Below are 20,070 nucleotides of genomic sequence, written 5' to 3'. Positions count from 1 at the left end.
GCTATATTTTATTGGACCCAAACTGTTGGAATAATTTTTTCTAGTCTTTTTAATTGTGAAACTGTTTCATCCATTACATCAGTGGTTCTCAAACTTTTTCTGTCGGACCCCCTTTGCAGAGAGAAAAATTTCCGGGCCCCTCGACCCCAGCAAAATTGGAAAAATATGTCTCTCTAACTAATCTAACTTTTATTGAAAGAAACATCAATATTATAACTGTTATTTTGAATTTTCTGTGAATTATTTGTTGTGCGAAGTAAAAACCATAAATTTCTTTGCCTAAAAAATGTAAAAAGATTGTTTCCTGAGATAATACTTTTACAACAAAAAATATGAAAAGTGGAATTATCTTGTTATATTATAAAAAGAAAAAAGTATATTTTCAGAAACAAAAAAAGATTTTTAGCAAATAAAGATAAATATTTTAACAGTATCAGTGGGTGCAATGAGCCGTTATACATTGCACTTATTTTTAGAACATACTTTGTAAAAACAAGTGCAAATATGAAAATGTAATAATAAAGAGACACGTAACTGTAGGCCTATCTGGGTATTAGTGGCTGCACTGAGGCTCTCACTGACGTGATGGGTGTAAGGTCTTTAATTGTCTCTTCAGTTTATTCTTTCATACTGTCCGCTGCCAGAGTTTTGAGACACAACACACAGAGTGATCTTTCTTCATCTCCTACCGCATTCGCTGTGAATTCAAGACGCGTCGTCATGTTTTCTCGTCTTGGATTTTGGTGGCGAATCATCGTTCACATTACATGTTTTTCTTTTCGCCCCAGTGAGATTCTTGCCCATTGTTCAAACCGACATGTTGTCTAGTCAGTGAGAAATCGGTGACCGGTGAGAAATCACAATGGCAGTGGATTTGTTGTTGTACGTCCCTAAAATGGGTTCGGGGTGCTCAGACCCAAAACAATAATTCTGCCTGCTACATGTTCTGGCATGAAAGGGGAAAAAAAACACCCAGGAGCGATGTCGCGCCCCCTCTGGCAAGCCCCTGCGCGCTATAGTTTGAGAAACACTGCATTAATAATCAAATTTTCTAAAAATATAATGAAAATTGCAGCTGTATTTTTATGTGAAAAAGTGCTAAATATTTTTAAAGAAAGTGAAATTTAACTTTAAATTTAAATATATGCAACAAAGAATTCATGAATGTACTACGCAACAAAGAATTCATGAATGTACATTTGTACTGAGTTTGTACTGAGACCTGTGGTTGGTTGAAGCAAAATGTCTCTATGTTAAGATGATGTCACGTAGTGGGTGGTGTGATTGTGAAGGAGAGGCATAGGACCCAAATGCAGGACACTCAATGTCTTTATTTCTCCTGGATCCACCAGGCTTAGGCATATACACCATACCCTAATTGCTGTCTAGGCAACTATAACTCCGCCGCTCAGCGTTTAAACATAATTCTCCACGTGTCTAACAAAGGGCAATCCCTCACACGTCATAGACACGAACAAACATTAATGCTCCGACAGTGAACAAAGGAAAACACACTCAGAACACAACCAATCTAACACAGGTAAAATAAATCTAGACTAACAAATATAAAGCTACCCATCATCAACATAGGAGACAACCGGAAATTAACCAAAATAAAAGTCCAAACACCGGAACAGAAAATTCCACATCATGACAGATGATAAGTGGTAATGGATTATTATTGCCCAGACCTACTGTATATGCGTACTAATATGTCAAGGGATAGAAATGTAAATATAGCCGCAAGCGGCGATGATCGGCCCTCGCCTCGAGCGGACCGCCTCCCCCGGCGCGCCGCCCCCGCGAGCGAACCGCGTCCCCCAGCGAACCGCTTCCACGAACGAACCGCCTCCCCCAGCGAACGGCCTCCCCGAACGAAACGCCTCCCCAAGCGCCCCCGCCCTCCGAATCGACCGTCCCCCAAAAATCGGCGGCCCCCCCAAAACCCCTCCCCCGAGGAGACCGCACCTCCCCAAGTAGACCACGTCATTCAGCGGACCCCCACGGAGATCTGTGCCAAATTCGGTACAGTTCTGACAAAGTAAGTGCAAGAACATAGGGGGCGCCATCCGCCCCCCCCCCACACCGTCCCAAGTAGACCATGTCCTCTCCTGGAGCCCCACGGAGGTCTGTGCCAAATTTGATACAGTTCTGACAAAGTAAGTGCAACTGCAAAGGGGGCGCTATCCGCCCCCCCCACACCCCCTCCAAGTAGACCATGCCCTTCACTGGACCCCCACGGAGATCTGTGCCAAATCTGGTACCGTTCTGACAAAAGCTGGACATTTTGCAAAATTCCCATTGGAAACGAATGGCGAGATCCAGTCACCGCCAAGGCAACCACATGCAAAATAGAGCATGGGTCTGATCGGCTTTTACGATCAGGACGCCCTAAAGGATGTGTGTGCCAAATCTGGTACAAATCTGACAAAGTAAATGGTTTGGTTTGAATGGCAATTTTCAAATCGTTATACAGGGGGCGCTATAGGGCCTATTTCGATTTAGTTTAATCAGATGGGTCTAGGGCGGCAGGGACTACAATTCATCAATTGGTCCCATTCCAATCCGACCATGCGTGTGAGAGTTATTACAAGTTGAGGAAACGGCGGCGAGCCAAAAACCTAGGCCAAATTGCAGCGCCCGCCAAAGGAAAACTGTAATACTTATTCAAAGAATTTGGATAACTTTTGCAGCCCCATGGGTCTAGGTGACGCCGGCCAAAAATGAGCTCGATCGGTCAAAAGCCCAAGGAGGAGTTCGAAAGAATACGAGGTGAGCAAAATCAACGAACTCAATGACCTCGAGATAAACCCCCAGCTGGTGGACTTCCTGTCGGTCACACGACCGGGACACAATAAGCTTTTTTGCCTGGCCTGACATGAAGAAGATGTGTGCCAGGTTTTGCGACTGTACAATGAAAAAAGTGTCACATGACCTCCCATAGGCCCAATGTATCTCGACCTCTGTCGGGGGTGCCGCAGAGCCATTCTTTTGAGGTCGTTTATGAAACCCATAAAATATCAAATTGTGACGCGATTCTGAGGGGGGTGCAAATTTTGGTGAGTTTTCACACACGTTCAGGGGGTCAAATAAGGCTGTAAACGCTTATTCGTCCCTTGCCCATTGAGCGATTATAATAGTCCCTGCGCTGGGACCTCGGTCCTTGCTCGGGCCTAATAATAATCCTAACAATTTCCAGGCCCACGGCCGCGCGACAGCGACACACTATACATTTTCTGAAAGGTCTAACGCCCAGTAACGTCATGGTGGGGTGTGGGGAGATGGTAGAGGAAGCCAGAAACCACCCCCCCCCCCGCTCATTCATTTTTGCCCATTCAGCAATTATAATAGTCCCTGCGCTTGGACCCCTGGTCCTTGCTCGGGCCTAATAATAATAATCCTAGCAATTTCCAGGCCCACGGCCGCGCGACAGCGACACACTATACATTATCTGAAAGGTCTAACGCCCAGTAACGTCATGGTGGGGTGTGGGGAGACGGTAGATGAAGCCAGAAACCGCCCCCCCCCGCTTATTCGTCCCTTGCCCGTCGAGCGATTATAATAGTCCCTGCGCTGGGACCTCGGTCCTTGCTCGGGCCTAAAAATATACCTCCTAGCAGACACATTGATTAGAATGGTGAAATGATCCCAATATGAAGTCTTCATTATCATTTCTGTCCAAATAATTTGAAGTGTTCCACATTTGGCTTTAATGTGAAAGTGTTGTCATTTGAAGCAGTCTGTGATAGATCCTGATCCCACTTTAAAAATCAGTGCTGCTTTGTTTCTAAACTCCTGTGTCTAGACAGCCAAACAGGGACTCAGCTGTGAATGTAGAGTCAACACGGCTACACACTTCCACATACCCACATACAGAGTTTATACTGTACATACTGTATACTGCACATTCTACTATACTGTACTCATCCTGCCTCTGTGTTTGTACTTGCAAGTCATCAGCACAGCGGTGAGGAGAAGCATCTAGCCAGCCAGGAGAAGAGTGAAGGAGAAGTCAGGCCAGTTGGAGGGAGAGAGATGTTGGGGCAGAGCATTCATGTGGTCCTGGCTCTCATGTCATCACTGCTGCTCTTGTGGCATGAAGCAACTCCTATTGAAGTCCCACAAGACCGTAAGTTACTAGGCAAACATCAGATTCACTTTAACTCAGTGTGTTACAGCAAATGGTGATACAAATGGCATAACTCTAGAATATGAATTGGTCAAAGGGAATCTGTCATCTGAGGTTGATGGCTCTGATAGTATCATAATACAATCATAATACACATACAACAAAGGATGTTCATGGTGTAGGGTATGTGTTCTGGTAGACCATCAGCATACTTAGATCTACACTACTTTTGATCATTTCTGCAAATTAACTTTTTGAACTTTGGTCCTGAGGTGCATTTTGACAAGGCCATGCAGTGAACGCATCCTCATTCTGTGGCATGTTTTCTACTCCATGTATGGTTGAGACTGCAATCCCTTAAAATGTGAGTTAAAAATGGTGTAATCCAACAATCTGAAGTAATTTGTAGCACAGTAGCATGGGTCCTTAGAAAGTCAGACCAGCCAACCCACAGCCAGCAACTGTAACATGAAAACATGGACATTCTCTTCCACTGACCCAGTAAGCCTTTAAAGGGGTTAGCCCACAAGTTTTACATATCATGACAATTACATGTGTAAAATAATGATTTCACATGCTCTCCACATGGGAAGGAAAGACATGGGAAGGAAAGACATACTGTACTCCTCTTCAGCACTCGGTCCAGGAATGTTGATATCATCAACATTAGATCTTTCAGCTGGCCTTTATTTTGTGAGGGATTCCATGGGTTGGTCAAGTTATCATTGTTAAAGCTACACTTCCCTTGTTTTATCATAGTTCTCAATAGTGTTTGCAAATGCTTCATGACTATAGAAAAACAGCAGTAGTAAAATTGTTTTTATTTCTTATATGCAAATTTATTACTTATACTCAAAAATCAACAGTGGAGCATGACACTGTATTACACTCTCGGATGTATTTTCTAAAACATTACTTGTGTGTTGTCTTTCTTTTTCTTGCTGACGTGAACTTCTTGCAGGTGAGTCTGCAGACATCTTAGTCACCATCATTGTCTGTTTTATTCTATATCACAACTCTCTTTCATTATAACTACCAACATAGATATTTTCTAACACAAACTATTTACAACATAACGAAGTCATAGCAGTGGTCCCCAAGTGGTTCAGTCCTACAGAGTACTACCATTACTCTCCATGAAGAAGAAATTCTACCACGAAATGAAACACTGCCCTAGAAGTTAATTATATTTCATAGGAATTTTTTTTGAAGTACCAATTGTAACCCACTCAAAATGGACACCACCACTTAAGGACCAGAGTTGTAAAATTACAACTTTATAGATATGCTATATGTTTTAACATAGTACCATACATGTTTTTAATCTTCTATTATCATTAACAATCAGATTACAATTTTTCCATTCATCTCCCTGTCTTTCTTTGGGTTTACATCGGACTAACAGCAAAGATCCAGCAAGAATGTAAGTGTTTTTTTCTCACCTTGTAGCTTGTAGCTGCAATAGCACAGGCTAATTAGACTGCGATTAAGATAATAACACACTTAACTGCATTTTCTCCTCCTTTGCTCTGTAGGTTGAACACACTCATAAAATATGGAATAAACAATAACTTTATTTTGCTGATGTGGCACACCCATTCATCCAACAACTTATAGTGTAGGGAACACACATGTAATCACATGTTTTAGTACAAGCCCAGGATTTAGGATTGATGTTGGTTTTGGTCTTTTTGGGGGTGTAATGACAATAAGTATATCACTTCATAGGCTTATCCTTTCAATCATTTCCAGTGATTTCTCCCTTTCTGTCTTTGAAAAGTCATAATCAGTGTCATGTCACAGATGTTTGACACTTAAATAAATTCGCCAACACTGCACATAACTGTTGAATGTGTAGTATGCATATATATATATATCAAGCATAATGATACTTCTCCCTAGTTCCCTGGTTTGCGCATTGATATGCTGTTAGACAGAAGTGTGGAAAAAAATGTCAAGCTCTGCAGTAAATGGTGAGCAATTGCATCTCTGACTCCATCTCATTATTCTTTTTGATGTTGAGAAGACAACAGATTGGTTGTAAGAAAAGTAATTAATGTGAAATATGGTAATAACGCCACACACTGTGCATCCATACTGTACCTCAGAAGAGTATAAGTGTTGGAGATTTGGTGTAATCTAATAGCCTATGTTGAGGAATAATTTTCATACCAATTAATTATCATAGCCTGGCTTTTATCACACCTGTGCATATTATAAAATATGCTTATGGTTGCCATAGAAACATGAGGGATGTGTGTAATAGAGTTCTTTTTTTCATTGTGGATCAGATTAGCTAAAATTCTCTTTCTCTGTTAGGAATTCAATCTCACAGTCCAGGAACAGAGCTTTTCTTTACAGCATTGAGTTTCTCCTTTAATCTGTCAGGCGGCAGTGGCTCTGAACTGCTTGTTATCTTGTGTTGTTTGTACAGAATGTAGGAGCATGTGTACTTGTGTACAGTGTTGGATTCAATGCCCTGCAGGACATAATGAGCTAGAAATGCAAAAGGGCATGGAAATGTTCTCTGTGTGGTGTGTCTGGAGTGTTGGGGGGAAGGTTTGGCTTAAGTGAGCCATTGAATATGTATGCTAGACTGAACATGCTAGACTGAAAGATGTAGCTGGAGAGTTGAGAACTATGATCTATTTATCCTGTCATCTTGACCTAAAGCAGGTTTAGACTGATACATGACACTGACAAGACAAAAAAGGATAAATCACTGGAAATGATTGAAAGGATATGTCTGTGTAGTGATATGCTGTAAATTATTGTCAGAAAAACACTAAAAGCATGATCAATCCTACTAACAAGTGCTGGGTCAATGAAGCATCATATATCTTCTTCCTCTGTGCCATAGAGCTAAATTGTCCAAAACTATGAAAATCAAATCTCTGTTGAAATGAGTGACAATTTTCTTCATTACCATGAACATACACAATGAAATTATTTTTACTCAGTCCTTATCTTTTTCCACCTTGGTTAGAAAAAATATCTGTGGAAATCAGTTTCATTGTTTAGGTATAAAAATTGTCACATTAATAATTTTTAGCAATTTGTATACCTCAAATAGTATCAGTCTTTAGATAGCAGCTCTAAATTTGACTGACATTTCTACAGGTACAATGGGTCAAGAAACACGAATTATTTTATTTAAAGATCAAACTAAAGTGTTCCTGTAATATCCCTCATTGTATAGAAGAAGTCTGCTTCCACAAAAACAGCAAGTATCCAGGAAGTTGACCTGGAAAGTGTGAGAGTTTAGGTGGGGCCATTTTTAGCAAGTGAAATGATCAGTAATTAAATCATGATTGGACTGAGCTTATGTTTTCTTTGGAAGGAGATAGGCAGCAGTTGGTTGGAAAGGTTTCACCTACATTTATAAGTAATGTAAATAATGTAATTAAAACTGTTATGACTCATACACACTCAGAGAGCTAATTGCTGTCTAAAGTGGGTTTTATTTACCTTGTCTTTGTTAAATTTCTTTTTTCCACCTCAGGCACTGCAAATTCAGTCACTATATGATGAATGTAAAACTCAAGATAGGGCAGCACGGTGGCTTGGTGTTTAGCACTGTTACCTGTTACATGGGCCTTTCTGTGTGCAGTTTGGATTTTCACCGGGTACGTTGGTTTCCTCCCACAGTACAAAAACATGTGTCAGGTTGATTGGTGACTCTAAATTGCCCATAGGAGTAAATAGGAATAGGAATAAGTGGGTATAGATAATGGACGGATAAAAATCAAGATAACATACTGTACTTTGACTGAGCAACTAGCTTGCCTCATTTCAAGGTGCTTAAAATTTTAATATTTTTTGTATAAGAAATAATACTCTTAGAGCAGTGTGTGTAACTTAGGGGACAACTTGCATCTGGCAGAAAATTCTCCCACTTGTTTGCTTTGCAACCAGAAGTTATGTCTGTAAGAGTTTCAACTTTTGGTCAACTTTGTTGACACACAGTTTAGTGTGCTAGCTTTCTCCTTTAACTTCATTATTTTCTTGAAATATTCAAGACTGGGTTTTTCCCACCAGAATGTTTCATGCTTTTCTGATTGCTAGTCAGTGAATTTGCATTGTCCTCCCGCTAACTCTTTCATATGCGTTGCCAAAGCACTACCCCCCTCTCTGACACTGTAATTAGTTTTACTTCACTCCAAGATCAGTCTGTGTCCTCAGAGGTAACCTAGGTTTAACTTGTTAAGCTTTGGCAGAACTAAATATGCTCGGGTCTGAGCTAAAAAAAAATCAGTACCAAGTACAAGAATATCACCCTAATTAACAAAGCTAAAACTCAAAACTTGACATTTTATGAAATTAACCTTTATTTTAATTTTATTATTGACAGTAAATAATACGGGAATAATTTTGCACCTCTGAACACATATTTTTTAAGGTGGTTAGTAAAATGTTCTTTTAATCAACATATACGAGTTCTTTGTCACAGCATATGTGAAACCAAAATATTGTTTTTATTGCAAATTATTGCTAAATTTTGTATTATTGGAAACTATTTGATTAAGATAAAATGTGGCAAATGTGGCTTTGAACAGCAGTTTCATCTCAAAAGGTGGCCTGTGAATCTGAACAGTTCTTTACAAGCAATTAAAGTAGAGGAATGTAAGCTTAAATTCTACAGTAGTGTATTCAAATTTAGAGGACACCAATTTGAACACTTGATTTAAAGATCAGCTGCTTCTTTTAAATTACTGTACCAAAGAATCAGAAATCAGTATACTGTGCTAAGCTTTAGAAATGCCTCATTGAAATGTACAGTATATTAGGCTATGAAACACCTATTGTTGTCTGCAGTACTGAAACTGCATGTGTGTGTGTGTGTGCATTATCTGTAACCTCCTCTCCTCCCACAGTGAAGCAGCCCCCCACTATAGTCAGTCAGTCAGCAAAGGACTACATTGTCGACCCCAGAGATAACATCTACATTGAGTGTGAGGCCAAGGGCAACCCACTGCCAACGTAAGCATTATACACACACATATACACACATACACACACACACATACACATACACACACACAATGCACTCACTTCTCTGTAGGAGAGACAAGCAGATTATACATTTCCATGAAAATGAGAAACAATTCAATAGCCCAGTTTTTTTGGGAACTTTCTATAATAGAAAATTTTTGCCAGTGAGTTCTGTGAAATGTCTCAAGTAAAGTGGGTCTAAGATAAGATATGATAAGAAAACCTTATTTGTCCCACAATGGGGAAATTGCATTGTTGCAACAGCAAAGTACAAGTGTACTTATGATGTAAGATAAACAAGAAATTAAAAGTATTAAAAAAAATACTAAGTGGAATAAAACTATAATGCTACAAAAACTATAAGTGTGTACAATATGTGCCTAGGGGTATGTATGGACATCAATGCATAAATAAATAAATATCAGGTAAAGTCACTACAGTATATTCCACTGATGGTGATTTACCTTATAATACAGTATTGCACATGATTACAGCAGATGGATGACAAATGTACAGTGGTAGTAGTGTTCATTGTAGAGCCTGACAGCAGCAGGAAGATCTATGCAGGAAGGTCCAGCATAGACGTTAGTTTAGCCAGGACCCTTCTGTCTCCCACCTCCCTCCCTGAGTCCAGAGGACAGCCCAGGACAGAGCTGGAGTGCCCCCTTCACCCCAAAAGACCGCAGTCTCCTCAGGAGGTGGAGCTGGCCCTGGTCCTTCCTGTACAGTGCTTCTGTGTTATGAGTCCAGTCCAATTTGTTGTTCAGGTGAGCCCCCAGGTACTTGTAAGTGTCCACTCTCTCAATGTCCATTCCCTCGATGTTCACTGGCGAGGGGAGAGTAGACCGATGTCTGCAGAAGTCCACCACCATCTCCTTGGTCTTCCCCGTGTTGATGAGAAGGTGGTTCTACTGACACTAGTCCACGAAGTCCTGCGTCAGTCTTCTGTACTCTGTGTTGTTGTCGCCAGTGATGTGCCCGACAATTGCAGAGTCGTCGGAGAACTTCTGCAGAACACAGCCATCTGTGTTGTGTCTGAAGTCTGCAGTGTAGAGGGTGAAGAGGAAGGGGGCCAGGACAGTCCCCTGGGGAGCCCCCACACTGCAGGTCAGGATGTCAGACACACAGTCCCAGGCTCTCACAAGCTGGGGCCGGTTTGTGAGGTAGGCCAGGATCCACTCTGCCAGGTCAAAGTCCACACCAGCCTTCTCCAGGAAGCAGGAAGATGACGGCATCCTCCACTCTGATGCCAGGCTGGTAGGTGAACTACACCGAATCCATCGCTGAGCTCCCCACGAAGCGGAGGTGGCCCAGGACCAGTCTCTACAGACAGTTTCTTCAGATGGGACGTGAGAGCCACTGGCCTGAAGTTGTTGACTTCTTGGGCACTTGTACCACACAGGAAGTCTTCCAGAGCTGTGGTACCACCCTCAGCTTGAGGCTCAGATTGAAGCCATAGCTCCATAACTCCACACAGATCATCTGCGCAGGACTGATGCCATCTGCTCCAGCTGTCTTCCTAGCTTTGATCCTCAAAACTGGGTAAATAAATCCAATTTCATCTTGGAACAAATACCAAATAATTAGTATTCACAATTATCATTAATATCGTGCTCTGATTGGATAAATCAATCATTTAAATGAAAATATGCTGGAATCTCCACAATACTGGATCCTGCATTTTTCATCTTAAAAACATCTTCAACCACTTCAACTTACTAAATGCACACTATGCGAACTACATGTCCTTAAATTGCAACACCCGCTTTCTGTAAAACATCTGTAGCCTCCAAGCATTCGCCAGAATGACATCAAAGCTCGTCAGTAGTCACAGGAAACATACAGTTATGATCTTCATGATGTGTAAATTGACCTTTATAGTAAAAATATTGGTGTGCTTGTTTACTAAACTAAACTAAACTAAACTAAACTAAATTGCACTTATTAAGCGGTTGAAGTCAGAATAGTTTGCCACTTGATTTCAGAGGGCTAGGAACTCTTGAATGTAGTGCAGAAAACAGGCTGAGGTTCATGTGACAACTTGCAAATGTGACGAGCGTGTGCATTGATCAGACGCAGCTGGAGTGGAATCAGGGAAATGTAACCCAAGTGAAGGCAAATGAGTCCAGGGAAGTTTCATGTGATGCAGATTGTGCCCCTCTTCTTTTCCTTCCCAACCTCTATCATTCATTCTTTTCATTCAAGCCTATTGTCTTTCTTAGTTTTTCTGTTATAGTACTTTCACATCTTTTTCTGAAATAATTGGACAAGTTAGGGTATGTTAATGTCAATGTTTTTTTTCCTGAAACATAACTGAAAGAGAGTGTGAATAACAATATTGCTCAAATCAACTGTCCTGATGTTTTACAGTCAGACAGGGGAGCCCAGCAAACACTCGCTGTAGTGAACAAAAAGGCACTCCAAACACTGTAACTCTTTTGTGCGTTCCATATATGTCAGGCAGCACACTAGGCATAGAAGATGTGATGCAGCCTCCTTCTGAAAATGAAGAGTGACCTGATATAAAGGTTTGAACAGAGTGCATAAGTCCACAGCGAGGTTCCACTGTGGACCTAGGGGACATATGATTGGCTTCTGCCTGTGCACTTCCCTCAGAAAATTCTTAGAGTGGATGACTGCTTTGTGGCATGAAAAAATAGCAGCAGCATACATTTTGATAGTGCTGAACACCAAAATCCTCTCTAGTAGTAACTGCAGAAAAGACAGAACCATGGGGAAGGGGCACGCAGTGGAGGAAATGCAGTTTTCCATGCACCATTGCTGAAAGGGAGCCCTTTTTGCCACATATGATGCCATAGTAGACACAGCGCACGCACACTGGATAGTAGTGATGACACTGGGGAAAAATCCCAAGTGCTCTAAGCAGTCCCTCTCAGTAGCCCGATCTACAGGGGCTGCCCTATCACAGAGGGTATGAGAATCACTCCTCCCAGCTGCAAGAGAGAATCCTCTCTCTATTGAATTTTCCACAGAGGAGATGAAGCAGAAACGATGACAGTCTGGGCTTCTCCAGAGCTATCAGAATCACTGCCAGAGCCTCTTCCTGTACCCGTGCCAGTAACGGAGGAGACAGAGGGAATGCATAGAGAAATCAATCAGGCCATGGCCGATGAGCAAACTTCCCTAGCAGGAGGTTGCCCTCCAACCGTGGAGAAAATCAGTGCGCACTGTGCGTTGTTGTGAGCTGCAAAAACATCAATTGCCACTTGTCCGAACCTGCTCCGTCCATGAGCCACAAAGCTTGGTTGGAGACACCAATCTCCCATGTAAGAACCATCATGGACCACTCACATCAGATTCCACTCACCCCAACTGGTCGAGGCAGATGGCCGCCCAAATTGAGCCCGGTTCTGCTGGAGTTTTTCCTCTCCACTCAGGGTGTCCGCGGATCCTTAAAAAGTCTTAAAAAGTCTTAAATTCCATATTATAAAACTAAGGCCTTAATTAGCATTAAAATGTCTTAAATTGCCGTTTCAAAGGTCTTAAAATGAAATCTAACCGACCCCATAAAGAAGATTTTATTATCAATTTGAAAGCCTTTCGCGTATTTGTTACGCAGAACGAAATAGGCGGAACCAAGTAAAATACGCGTTTGAGGGGAGTTTATTTAACACATGCTTTCCGGCAGCTGCGTGAACTGCGGGAAAGTTTCAGCATTAGTCTTTTGCCATGGGTAAATGTAAATTTAATGACAATTGGTTACAAAACCCTAATTTTGCGCCGTGGTTAAGTTCAGTTAGTGGCAACGTGTTCGAGGTCCGGTGCAGGCTGTGCAAAAAAATTTAAAACTCAGAACAATGGGTATGAAAGCTTTGGAGACCCACATGCAGTGTGAATAAGACAAAGCGGCTGCGGAAACCTGTCGGAAAACACCTGGCATTTTATTTTTGTTTTACACAATAAATCAAACGGTGTGTAAACAGTTTATATCAATAAACAGTGTGTTATGGGAATTGGTTGTATTGTGGGATGTTTTATTTTATTTCTACAAAATTGGTCTTAAATTTCATTCAGCGTGGTATTAAAAAGGTCTTAAAAAGTCTTAAATCTAGCTCTTAGAAACCTGCAGATACCCTGTCCACTGTCACCAAGTGCTTGCTCATAAGGGATTTGTTGGGTTTTTAGTTTTTGTAAAGTGCCTTGAGATGATTTGTATTGTGATTTGGCGCTATACAAATAAAACTGAATTGAATTGAATTGAATTGAATCCTGTACTGTGCGTTGCTGTTACACGAGCCCATAACAGTGAGTTGACTCTGCATGATCAGGCAAGAGGGCCCTGGGGTCCATCACCAGCTCAGAGGTGGAGTGAGCAGGATGGCGATGTTGTTCACCGCAGTGGCAGTCTGGAAGGCACATTGGTGAGATCTGTCGTTTAGCTTAGCAGTGTTCTTTATAGCACAAGGGGTGGGCCGCTTCCTGGCATGTAGCATACACTTTGCCCCGAACAGCGATGCCAGGCTCTGTTCCAACATCAGGAAAGTGGGAAAAACCCCCACCATGAAGTAGACCATCTGCATGATGGAAGAAAAGGTCAGTACCAGTGCCTTCACTTTGTCAGGCTCCGATGCCATCGCAGAGACATAAGCATGAAGGTGGGAGATCTAGGCCAGACTGATACAGGACGCGACAGCGGTTGGGCCAGCTCGGGGGATTGGCGAGCTTACAACTGTTAGCTGCTGTCGTCATGATGTCAGGAAGCTCCTACTTGAGCTGGTCTATCAACGGCAGTGGAAGAGGCTGGCATAGGTAGCCTGGCTAGCATTCTGGCGGGAAGCCCCTTGGCAAATGGTCAGATAAGGAGACAGAGTTGTCTGACTACGGGTCGAAGGCAAGCTGCAGTACAGGCTGGAACTCATCACCCTGGCTGGAGAGTTCTTCGGTGGGGAAAGAGGCGGACCATGGACCATGGGAAAGGAAAACAAAGCAGAGAGCGGAGGCATCTCATTAGCAATAGCCCTAGTAAGACAAAACAAGTTGTTTTGCACCCAGTCACAAATGCACATGTACTTTTAGTCTACATTTGAATGTTCAAATAATTCCTGCCTACTCACATACACACAGACACACACAAACACATGCATGCACACTAGGTCTCTAGTGATTACATCATTGGGGTATAACCAGCTCATGACAGCGCTATTGTTTATTTTATAACAGCTTTGCTTTCAGACACACACACACACACACACACACACACACACACAATTACACAACCTCACGACAAGGCACTCACAGCTTCTCTTCCGTGCACACATAGTGACTCTCCCTTTCTCAGAACAGGCATTGTATTCCAATAATGCACCTAGTTGACTATTCATGCTCATGAAACATTCATTGAAAGGGATTGTTCATTTCTTCAGTCAGCCTTCAGTAGTGGCCCAGTGTTCAGGTTCAGTACTGTGCTGTGTCTCAACCATGTTCAATTTGACTGTAACATGACTAAAATGACATGAAGCATCTTTTGTAAATCCTGTTCTCACTAAAAATAGAGGTGGATTATATAAGCATATTCGGTGTTCTTCATTAATCGTGGAGCAACCACGTGGAACAGGATTTAGTTGTAGTACGTCAGTACGTCATGTGTCAGTAATATAAGATGGTAACTATATAGCAAGCAAAGGACTTTCACATTTGCTCAAATAATAACCAACATGAATAAAGTTGCCTTTGATAAAACATTTCCTGCAGGCATTTCAGGGTTGGGTGGGAATGAGCTATTGATAAGGTTGTAATATTAAATAGGTTTTTTAAGAAACCTGTTTAAACTTTCATGTTGTCATTAAAAAGCAAAACAGGGATAATCATATTACTATTATATTTTAAAATCCATGCATCTTTTTCAAATCGGATCTAATTTAAATTGTTGAACTGATGTTATATGCTATCTTTTGTTACAAAAAATGACTGAAACTCTGGCTTTTTTGTTTTGTGGCTCAGGTTTTCATGGCGAAGGAATGGGAAGTTTTTCAACATCGGGAAAGACCCCAGGGTTTCGATGCGAAAACGCTCAGGAACCCTAGAGATCAGTTTCCGTAGTGGAGGACGACCAGAGGACTATGAAGGAGAATACCAGTGTTTTGCCAGCAATGACTTAGGAGTAGCTCTGTCTAATAAAATCCTGCTCCGGGTCTCCAGTAAGCCAAACAAATATCAGAAGCCACAAAATGTCCTTCATGTAGAGTGAGGACTACATGTTCAGGATATTAAGTCTTTATTTTGTTGAGTATAGGGACCTGTTCAAGGTTTTACTTCCCCCAATCCGAGTCATTTAATATTGATTATCTGCCAATAGCAAATCATAATCCGATACTTATACTTACTAATAGATTTGCACAATGCACACTTCATGTATATTTCAAGTTTTTCAGTGTATATGCTTGACAATTGAATAACTGCAATGCATAAAGCAGAAAATGCATCTAAGACGTTCCTTATTGTTTTTTTTTGTTTAGAAACTAAACAAGCTAAAAAATATTTTATGGCTAGAGCATTCAAAATGAGTTATATCACAATCCCACTTTAATGTGGTGTAACATCGTAACTTTAACATCCAGAGGTACAACAAATATAAATCTAATAGTAAAATGTCATGAGTGTGCTCACTGTAGTCTGCAGAGTGTTTATTTTTTAGGTCGGTAGTATTGAACATGACAGACATGTCTCTTTTGCTCTTTTACCCCCTTCTGCTCCTCAATTCTTTTCCCTACTATTCCGCTCTTGCTCTCCATCCTCCAGAGGCTCCTTTGTGGCCCAAGGAGGTGCTGAAGCCAGTGGTGGTAAGTGAAGGCTCCCCACTGGTTCTACCCTGCAACCCCCCACCAGGTCTGCCCCCTCCGTTCATCTTCTGGATGAACAGTGGTAAGCACCAGTTACACGCAAACACAATATGTTTCCGCTTCCCAATGGAATGTGTTTTTTTTTTTATATCCTACTGATGTTCTTCACTGGCATCATTTTGTTAGACACTGTCAGCCATTATCAGGTGGAGCTTTAGCAGTTTGAAGGAGACTTTTCAGTCTTGAACAACTCTGGCATACACCTCTTTCCTTTGTTATGTTTTTGTCTTTCCCCTAAGTGGGTCTGAAAGTATTTTCATTACAAAAAACATGTCCTGCTGAAATTAAAATATAAATGCACATTCAGTGCAGCTACAGTAAATACTTCTATCACCTTACTGTATGTAAACTTTCCACACTCACTGAAGAAGTGTTACAAAACATATACTCTCAGATCAGCCACAATACATCATACAATCTTGTCATGCAGCCCAGACATTGCCAGACATGCAATTACTGCTACGTGCTGATGATGGTTTCTCTGGGCATCTGTGTGGGTGTTGTACAAGTTAACATTTTCCTGTAGGAACTGTAGGATGACACATCCACAGTGTTGTCGGAGTTAGCCTGGTCAGACATTTAGTTAACAGTATATGAAAACATATTCTCTATATCTAAAATCTACAAACTAGTGGCTGGCCTAAACGTTTTGTTATTATATCTTTGATGCAAGATAAGAAAGATCACTTGAATAGTAACATGCATATCTCCTTTGTTTCACACAAGAACCTTGTAGTCTGATACAGTCATGATACAGTACAGTATCAATGATGAGGATTTATGTGGTTGGAATCACCAATCTAAAATCTATGACCTTAAATATTAAGCTTTAGTTCATTTAAGTAAAGAGTTACTGAAGCGATGTAGTAGTGTAATGCCTTAAAGATATTCAAAATCAGAACAGTAGTAGATGCTGTGATATCCTAACTTTTAGTCTTCCAGATTAATGATTTACAAATTACTCAAATTTAAAGTTAGGTTTAATATTTAAACTACAAATCTATGTCTCAGGGATGTTAGAAAAGGAATAGTAGTCACATGAAACTACTCCTCATTAGTGATTCTGAAGTTTCTGTTAGTTAATGTGCAAATCTCTTTTTCTCATCTCTCCTTTTGTGCTTCACCTGTGTCTTCCAGTTATGACTCCCATCCCTCAGGATAAAAGAGTGTCCATGGGTTTGAACGGAGACCTGTACTTCTCCAACGTGGTCACCCAAGATGCTCACACAGACTACACCTGCAATGCTCGCTTCCTTTTCACACACACCATTCAGCAGAAGAACCCCTTCACACTAAAAGTTCAAACTAGTGAGTAAACACACCTATTTAAATTTAATATGACATACAGTGGGTACGGAAAGTATTCAGACCCCTTTAAATTTTTCACGCTTTCTGTCCTTGCAGCCATTTGCCAAAATCAAAAAAGTTAATTTTATTTCTCATTAATGTACACTCAGCACCCCATCTTGACAGAAAAAAACAGAAATGTAGAAATTTTTGCAAATTTATTAAAAAAGAAAATCTGAAATATCACATGGTCATAAGTACTCAGACCCTGTGCTCAGTATTGAGTAGAAGCACCCTTTTGAGCTAGTACAGCCATGAGTCTTCTTGGGAATGATGCAACAAGTTTTTCACACCTGGATTTGGGGATCCTCTGCCATTCTTGCTTGCAGATCCTCTCTAGTTCTGTCAGGTTGGATGGTGAACGTTGGTGGACTGCCATTTTCAGGTCTCTCCACAGATGCTCAATTGGGTTTAGGTCAGGGCTCTGGCTGGGCCAGTCAAGAACGGTCACAGAGTTGTTCTGAAGCCACTCCTTTGTTATTTTAGCTGTGTGCTTAGGGTCATTGTCCGCTTAGGGTCATTGTCCTGTTGAAAGGTGAACCTTCGGCCCAGTCTGAGGTCCTGAGCACTCTGGAAGAGGTTTTCTTCCAGGATATCTCTGTACTTGGCCGCATTCATCTTTCCTTCAATTGCAACCAGTCGTCCTGTCCCTGCAGCTGAAAAACACCCCCACAACATGATGCTCCCACCACCATGTTTCACTGTAGGGATTGTATTGGGCAGGGGATGAGCAGTGCCTGGTTTTCTCCACACATACCGCTTAGAATTAATGCCAAAAAGTTCAATGTTGGTCTCATCAGACCAGAGAATCTTATTTCTCATAGTCTGGGAGTCCTTCATGTGGTTTTTGGCAAACTCTATGCGGGCTTTCATGTGTCTTGCACTGAGGGAGAGGCTTCCGTCGGCCCACTCTGCCATAAAGCAGAGTGGGCCGACTGGTGGAGGGCTGCAGTGATAGTTGACTTTGTGGAACTTTCTCCCATCTCCCTACTGCATCTCTGGAGCTCAGCCACAGTGATCTTTGGGTTCTTCTTTACCTCTCTCACCAAGGCTCTTCTCCCACGATTGCTCAGTTTGGCTGGACGGCCAGGTCTAGGAAGAGTTCTGGTCGTCCCAAACTTTTTCCATTTGAGGATTATGGAGGCCACTGTGCTCTTAGGAACCTTGAGTGCTGCAGAAATTCTTGTGTAACCTTGGCCAGATCTGTGCCTTGTCACGATTCTGTCTCTGAGCTCCTTGGGCAGTTCCTTCGACCTCATGATTCTCATTTGCTCTGACCTGCACTGTGAGCTGTAAGGTCTTATATAGACAGGTGTGTGCCTTTCCTAATCAAGTCCAATCAGTTTAATTAAACACAGCTGGACTCCAATGAAGGAGCAGAACCATCTCAAGGAGGATCAGAAGAAATGGACAGCATGTGAGTTAAATATGAGTGTCACTGCAAAGGGTCTGAATACTTATGACCATGTGATATTTCTGTTTTTCTTTTTTAATAAATTTGCAAAAATTTCTACATTTCTGTTTTTTTCTGTCAAGATAGGGTGCTGAGTGTACATTAATGAGAAATAAAATGAACTTTTTTGATTTTGGCAAATGGCTGCAATGACAGAAAGAGTGAAAAATTTAAAGAGGTCTGAATACTTTCCGTACCCACTGTACCTTCATCCGGAGGTGATATGACATAAGATGCACAAATTGGATGTAATGCAAACATTTTTTGTTCAGCTGTGCTCATACAGTATGTCTTCCACACCACTATGTGACATCACGTTCCGTGTATTCTGTGTGTGGACTGCTGATCCACTGTGTGCCTGTGTTTTCAGAGGAGACGTATAATGATACATCTTACAATGCTTCTGACCCCTATGGTGGTGAGTCATTTACTGTCACAACAGCACCCCTTCCTGTCCACCTCCTTAGTTATGTCCCACATTAACATGGCTAGCACACACCCTGCTGGTAATCTAACCTCCTAAATGCTCTCTGCAGTTGTAGAATTTACTGTGTGCTTTCATGTAGAAAACAAAAAAATTGTTGTTGTGCTTTTAAAGCTGTTTTAACATCATATATTCATCATGCATGGAAGTAACTGTTACTTTACTTCCTGTCTCTGACTGACTTCGGTGCGGGGAGACCAAATGGTCGGGGGTTCGAATCCCCCTTAGGCAAGGTCCTTAACGCTACTAGCCTACCTCATTACAATGAGCGATAGAAATACTGGAGTCATACCGGCTCGGACGTTGCCCGGGTCAACAAGGTCCGCGTCAGGTGCTAGGGGACCAGGGCAACCTGATGAGAAATGGGCTACTGGAACAAGACACTGACACTGATGCTGATAACAGAGAACTGTTGGAGTGCTACTACATGAGTAACCCCAGCGATAGGGGCTACATGAAGAGGATGTGGGACCTATGGAAACTTCGAAATCCACCATCCACACTAGGGCCAAAGCATCTAGTAGCTCAGTGTTCCAACATCCGCAAACAGCAGCTGCTATCACAACTAGAGATTGAAGAAATACAACACAAATGCTACGGCAAGGGGGAGCCAGGATGCCAGGTCAGGGGGGAAACAACACCACCCCCACCCGAGATTGGGTATCAAGCCCCAATAACAAGCCCCAACACGCTCAACACAAGAGCAGCTGACCTGAGAGTGAAGATCGTAGGCAAGATGGACACCTGGAACCTCCCCAGCCAGTTAACAAGACTAATTGAAGTACTCTCTGAAAGTCTACTAGAA

At 41.8% G+C, this 20,070-nt stretch overlaps 1 protein-coding gene across 10 annotated transcripts in view; it reads left to right on the top strand.

Moving 5' to 3' along the window:
* The window catches only part of nfasca (neurofascin homolog (chicken) a), a 176,415-nt gene that overhangs the window by 108,979 nt on the left and 47,366 nt on the right, over positions 1-20,070 (top strand). For 5 of the 10 annotated variants that reach the window (XM_026307143.1, XM_026307142.1, XM_026307145.1 and 2 more), the window contains 7 exons: positions 3,954-4,129; positions 5,535-5,552; positions 9,004-9,109; positions 15,083-15,279; positions 15,881-16,003; positions 17,119-17,289; positions 19,152-19,199. In XM_026307143.1, coding sequence (XP_026162928.1) covers positions 4,036-4,129; positions 5,535-5,552; positions 9,004-9,109; positions 15,083-15,279; positions 15,881-16,003; positions 17,119-17,289; positions 19,152-19,199 — 757 coding nt within the window. In that variant the 5' untranslated portion in view covers positions 3,954-4,035. Of the gene's footprint in view, positions 1-3,953; positions 4,130-4,401; positions 4,494-5,534; positions 5,553-9,003; positions 9,110-15,082; positions 15,280-15,880; positions 16,004-17,118; positions 17,290-19,151; positions 19,200-20,070 lie in introns of those variants that run through there. The other 5 variants (XM_026307147.1, XM_026307146.1, XM_026307150.1 and 2 more) reach the window with 4 other exon arrangements.

Source organism: Mastacembelus armatus, chromosome 5, assembly GCF_900324485.2.
Source record: "Mastacembelus armatus chromosome 5, fMasArm1.2, whole genome shotgun sequence".
NCBI lineage: Eukaryota > Metazoa > Chordata > Actinopteri > Synbranchiformes > Mastacembelidae > Mastacembelus > Mastacembelus armatus.
Note: the sequence above shows the minus strand (reverse complement) of the source record. Positions and strands in the feature narration are given on the sequence as shown.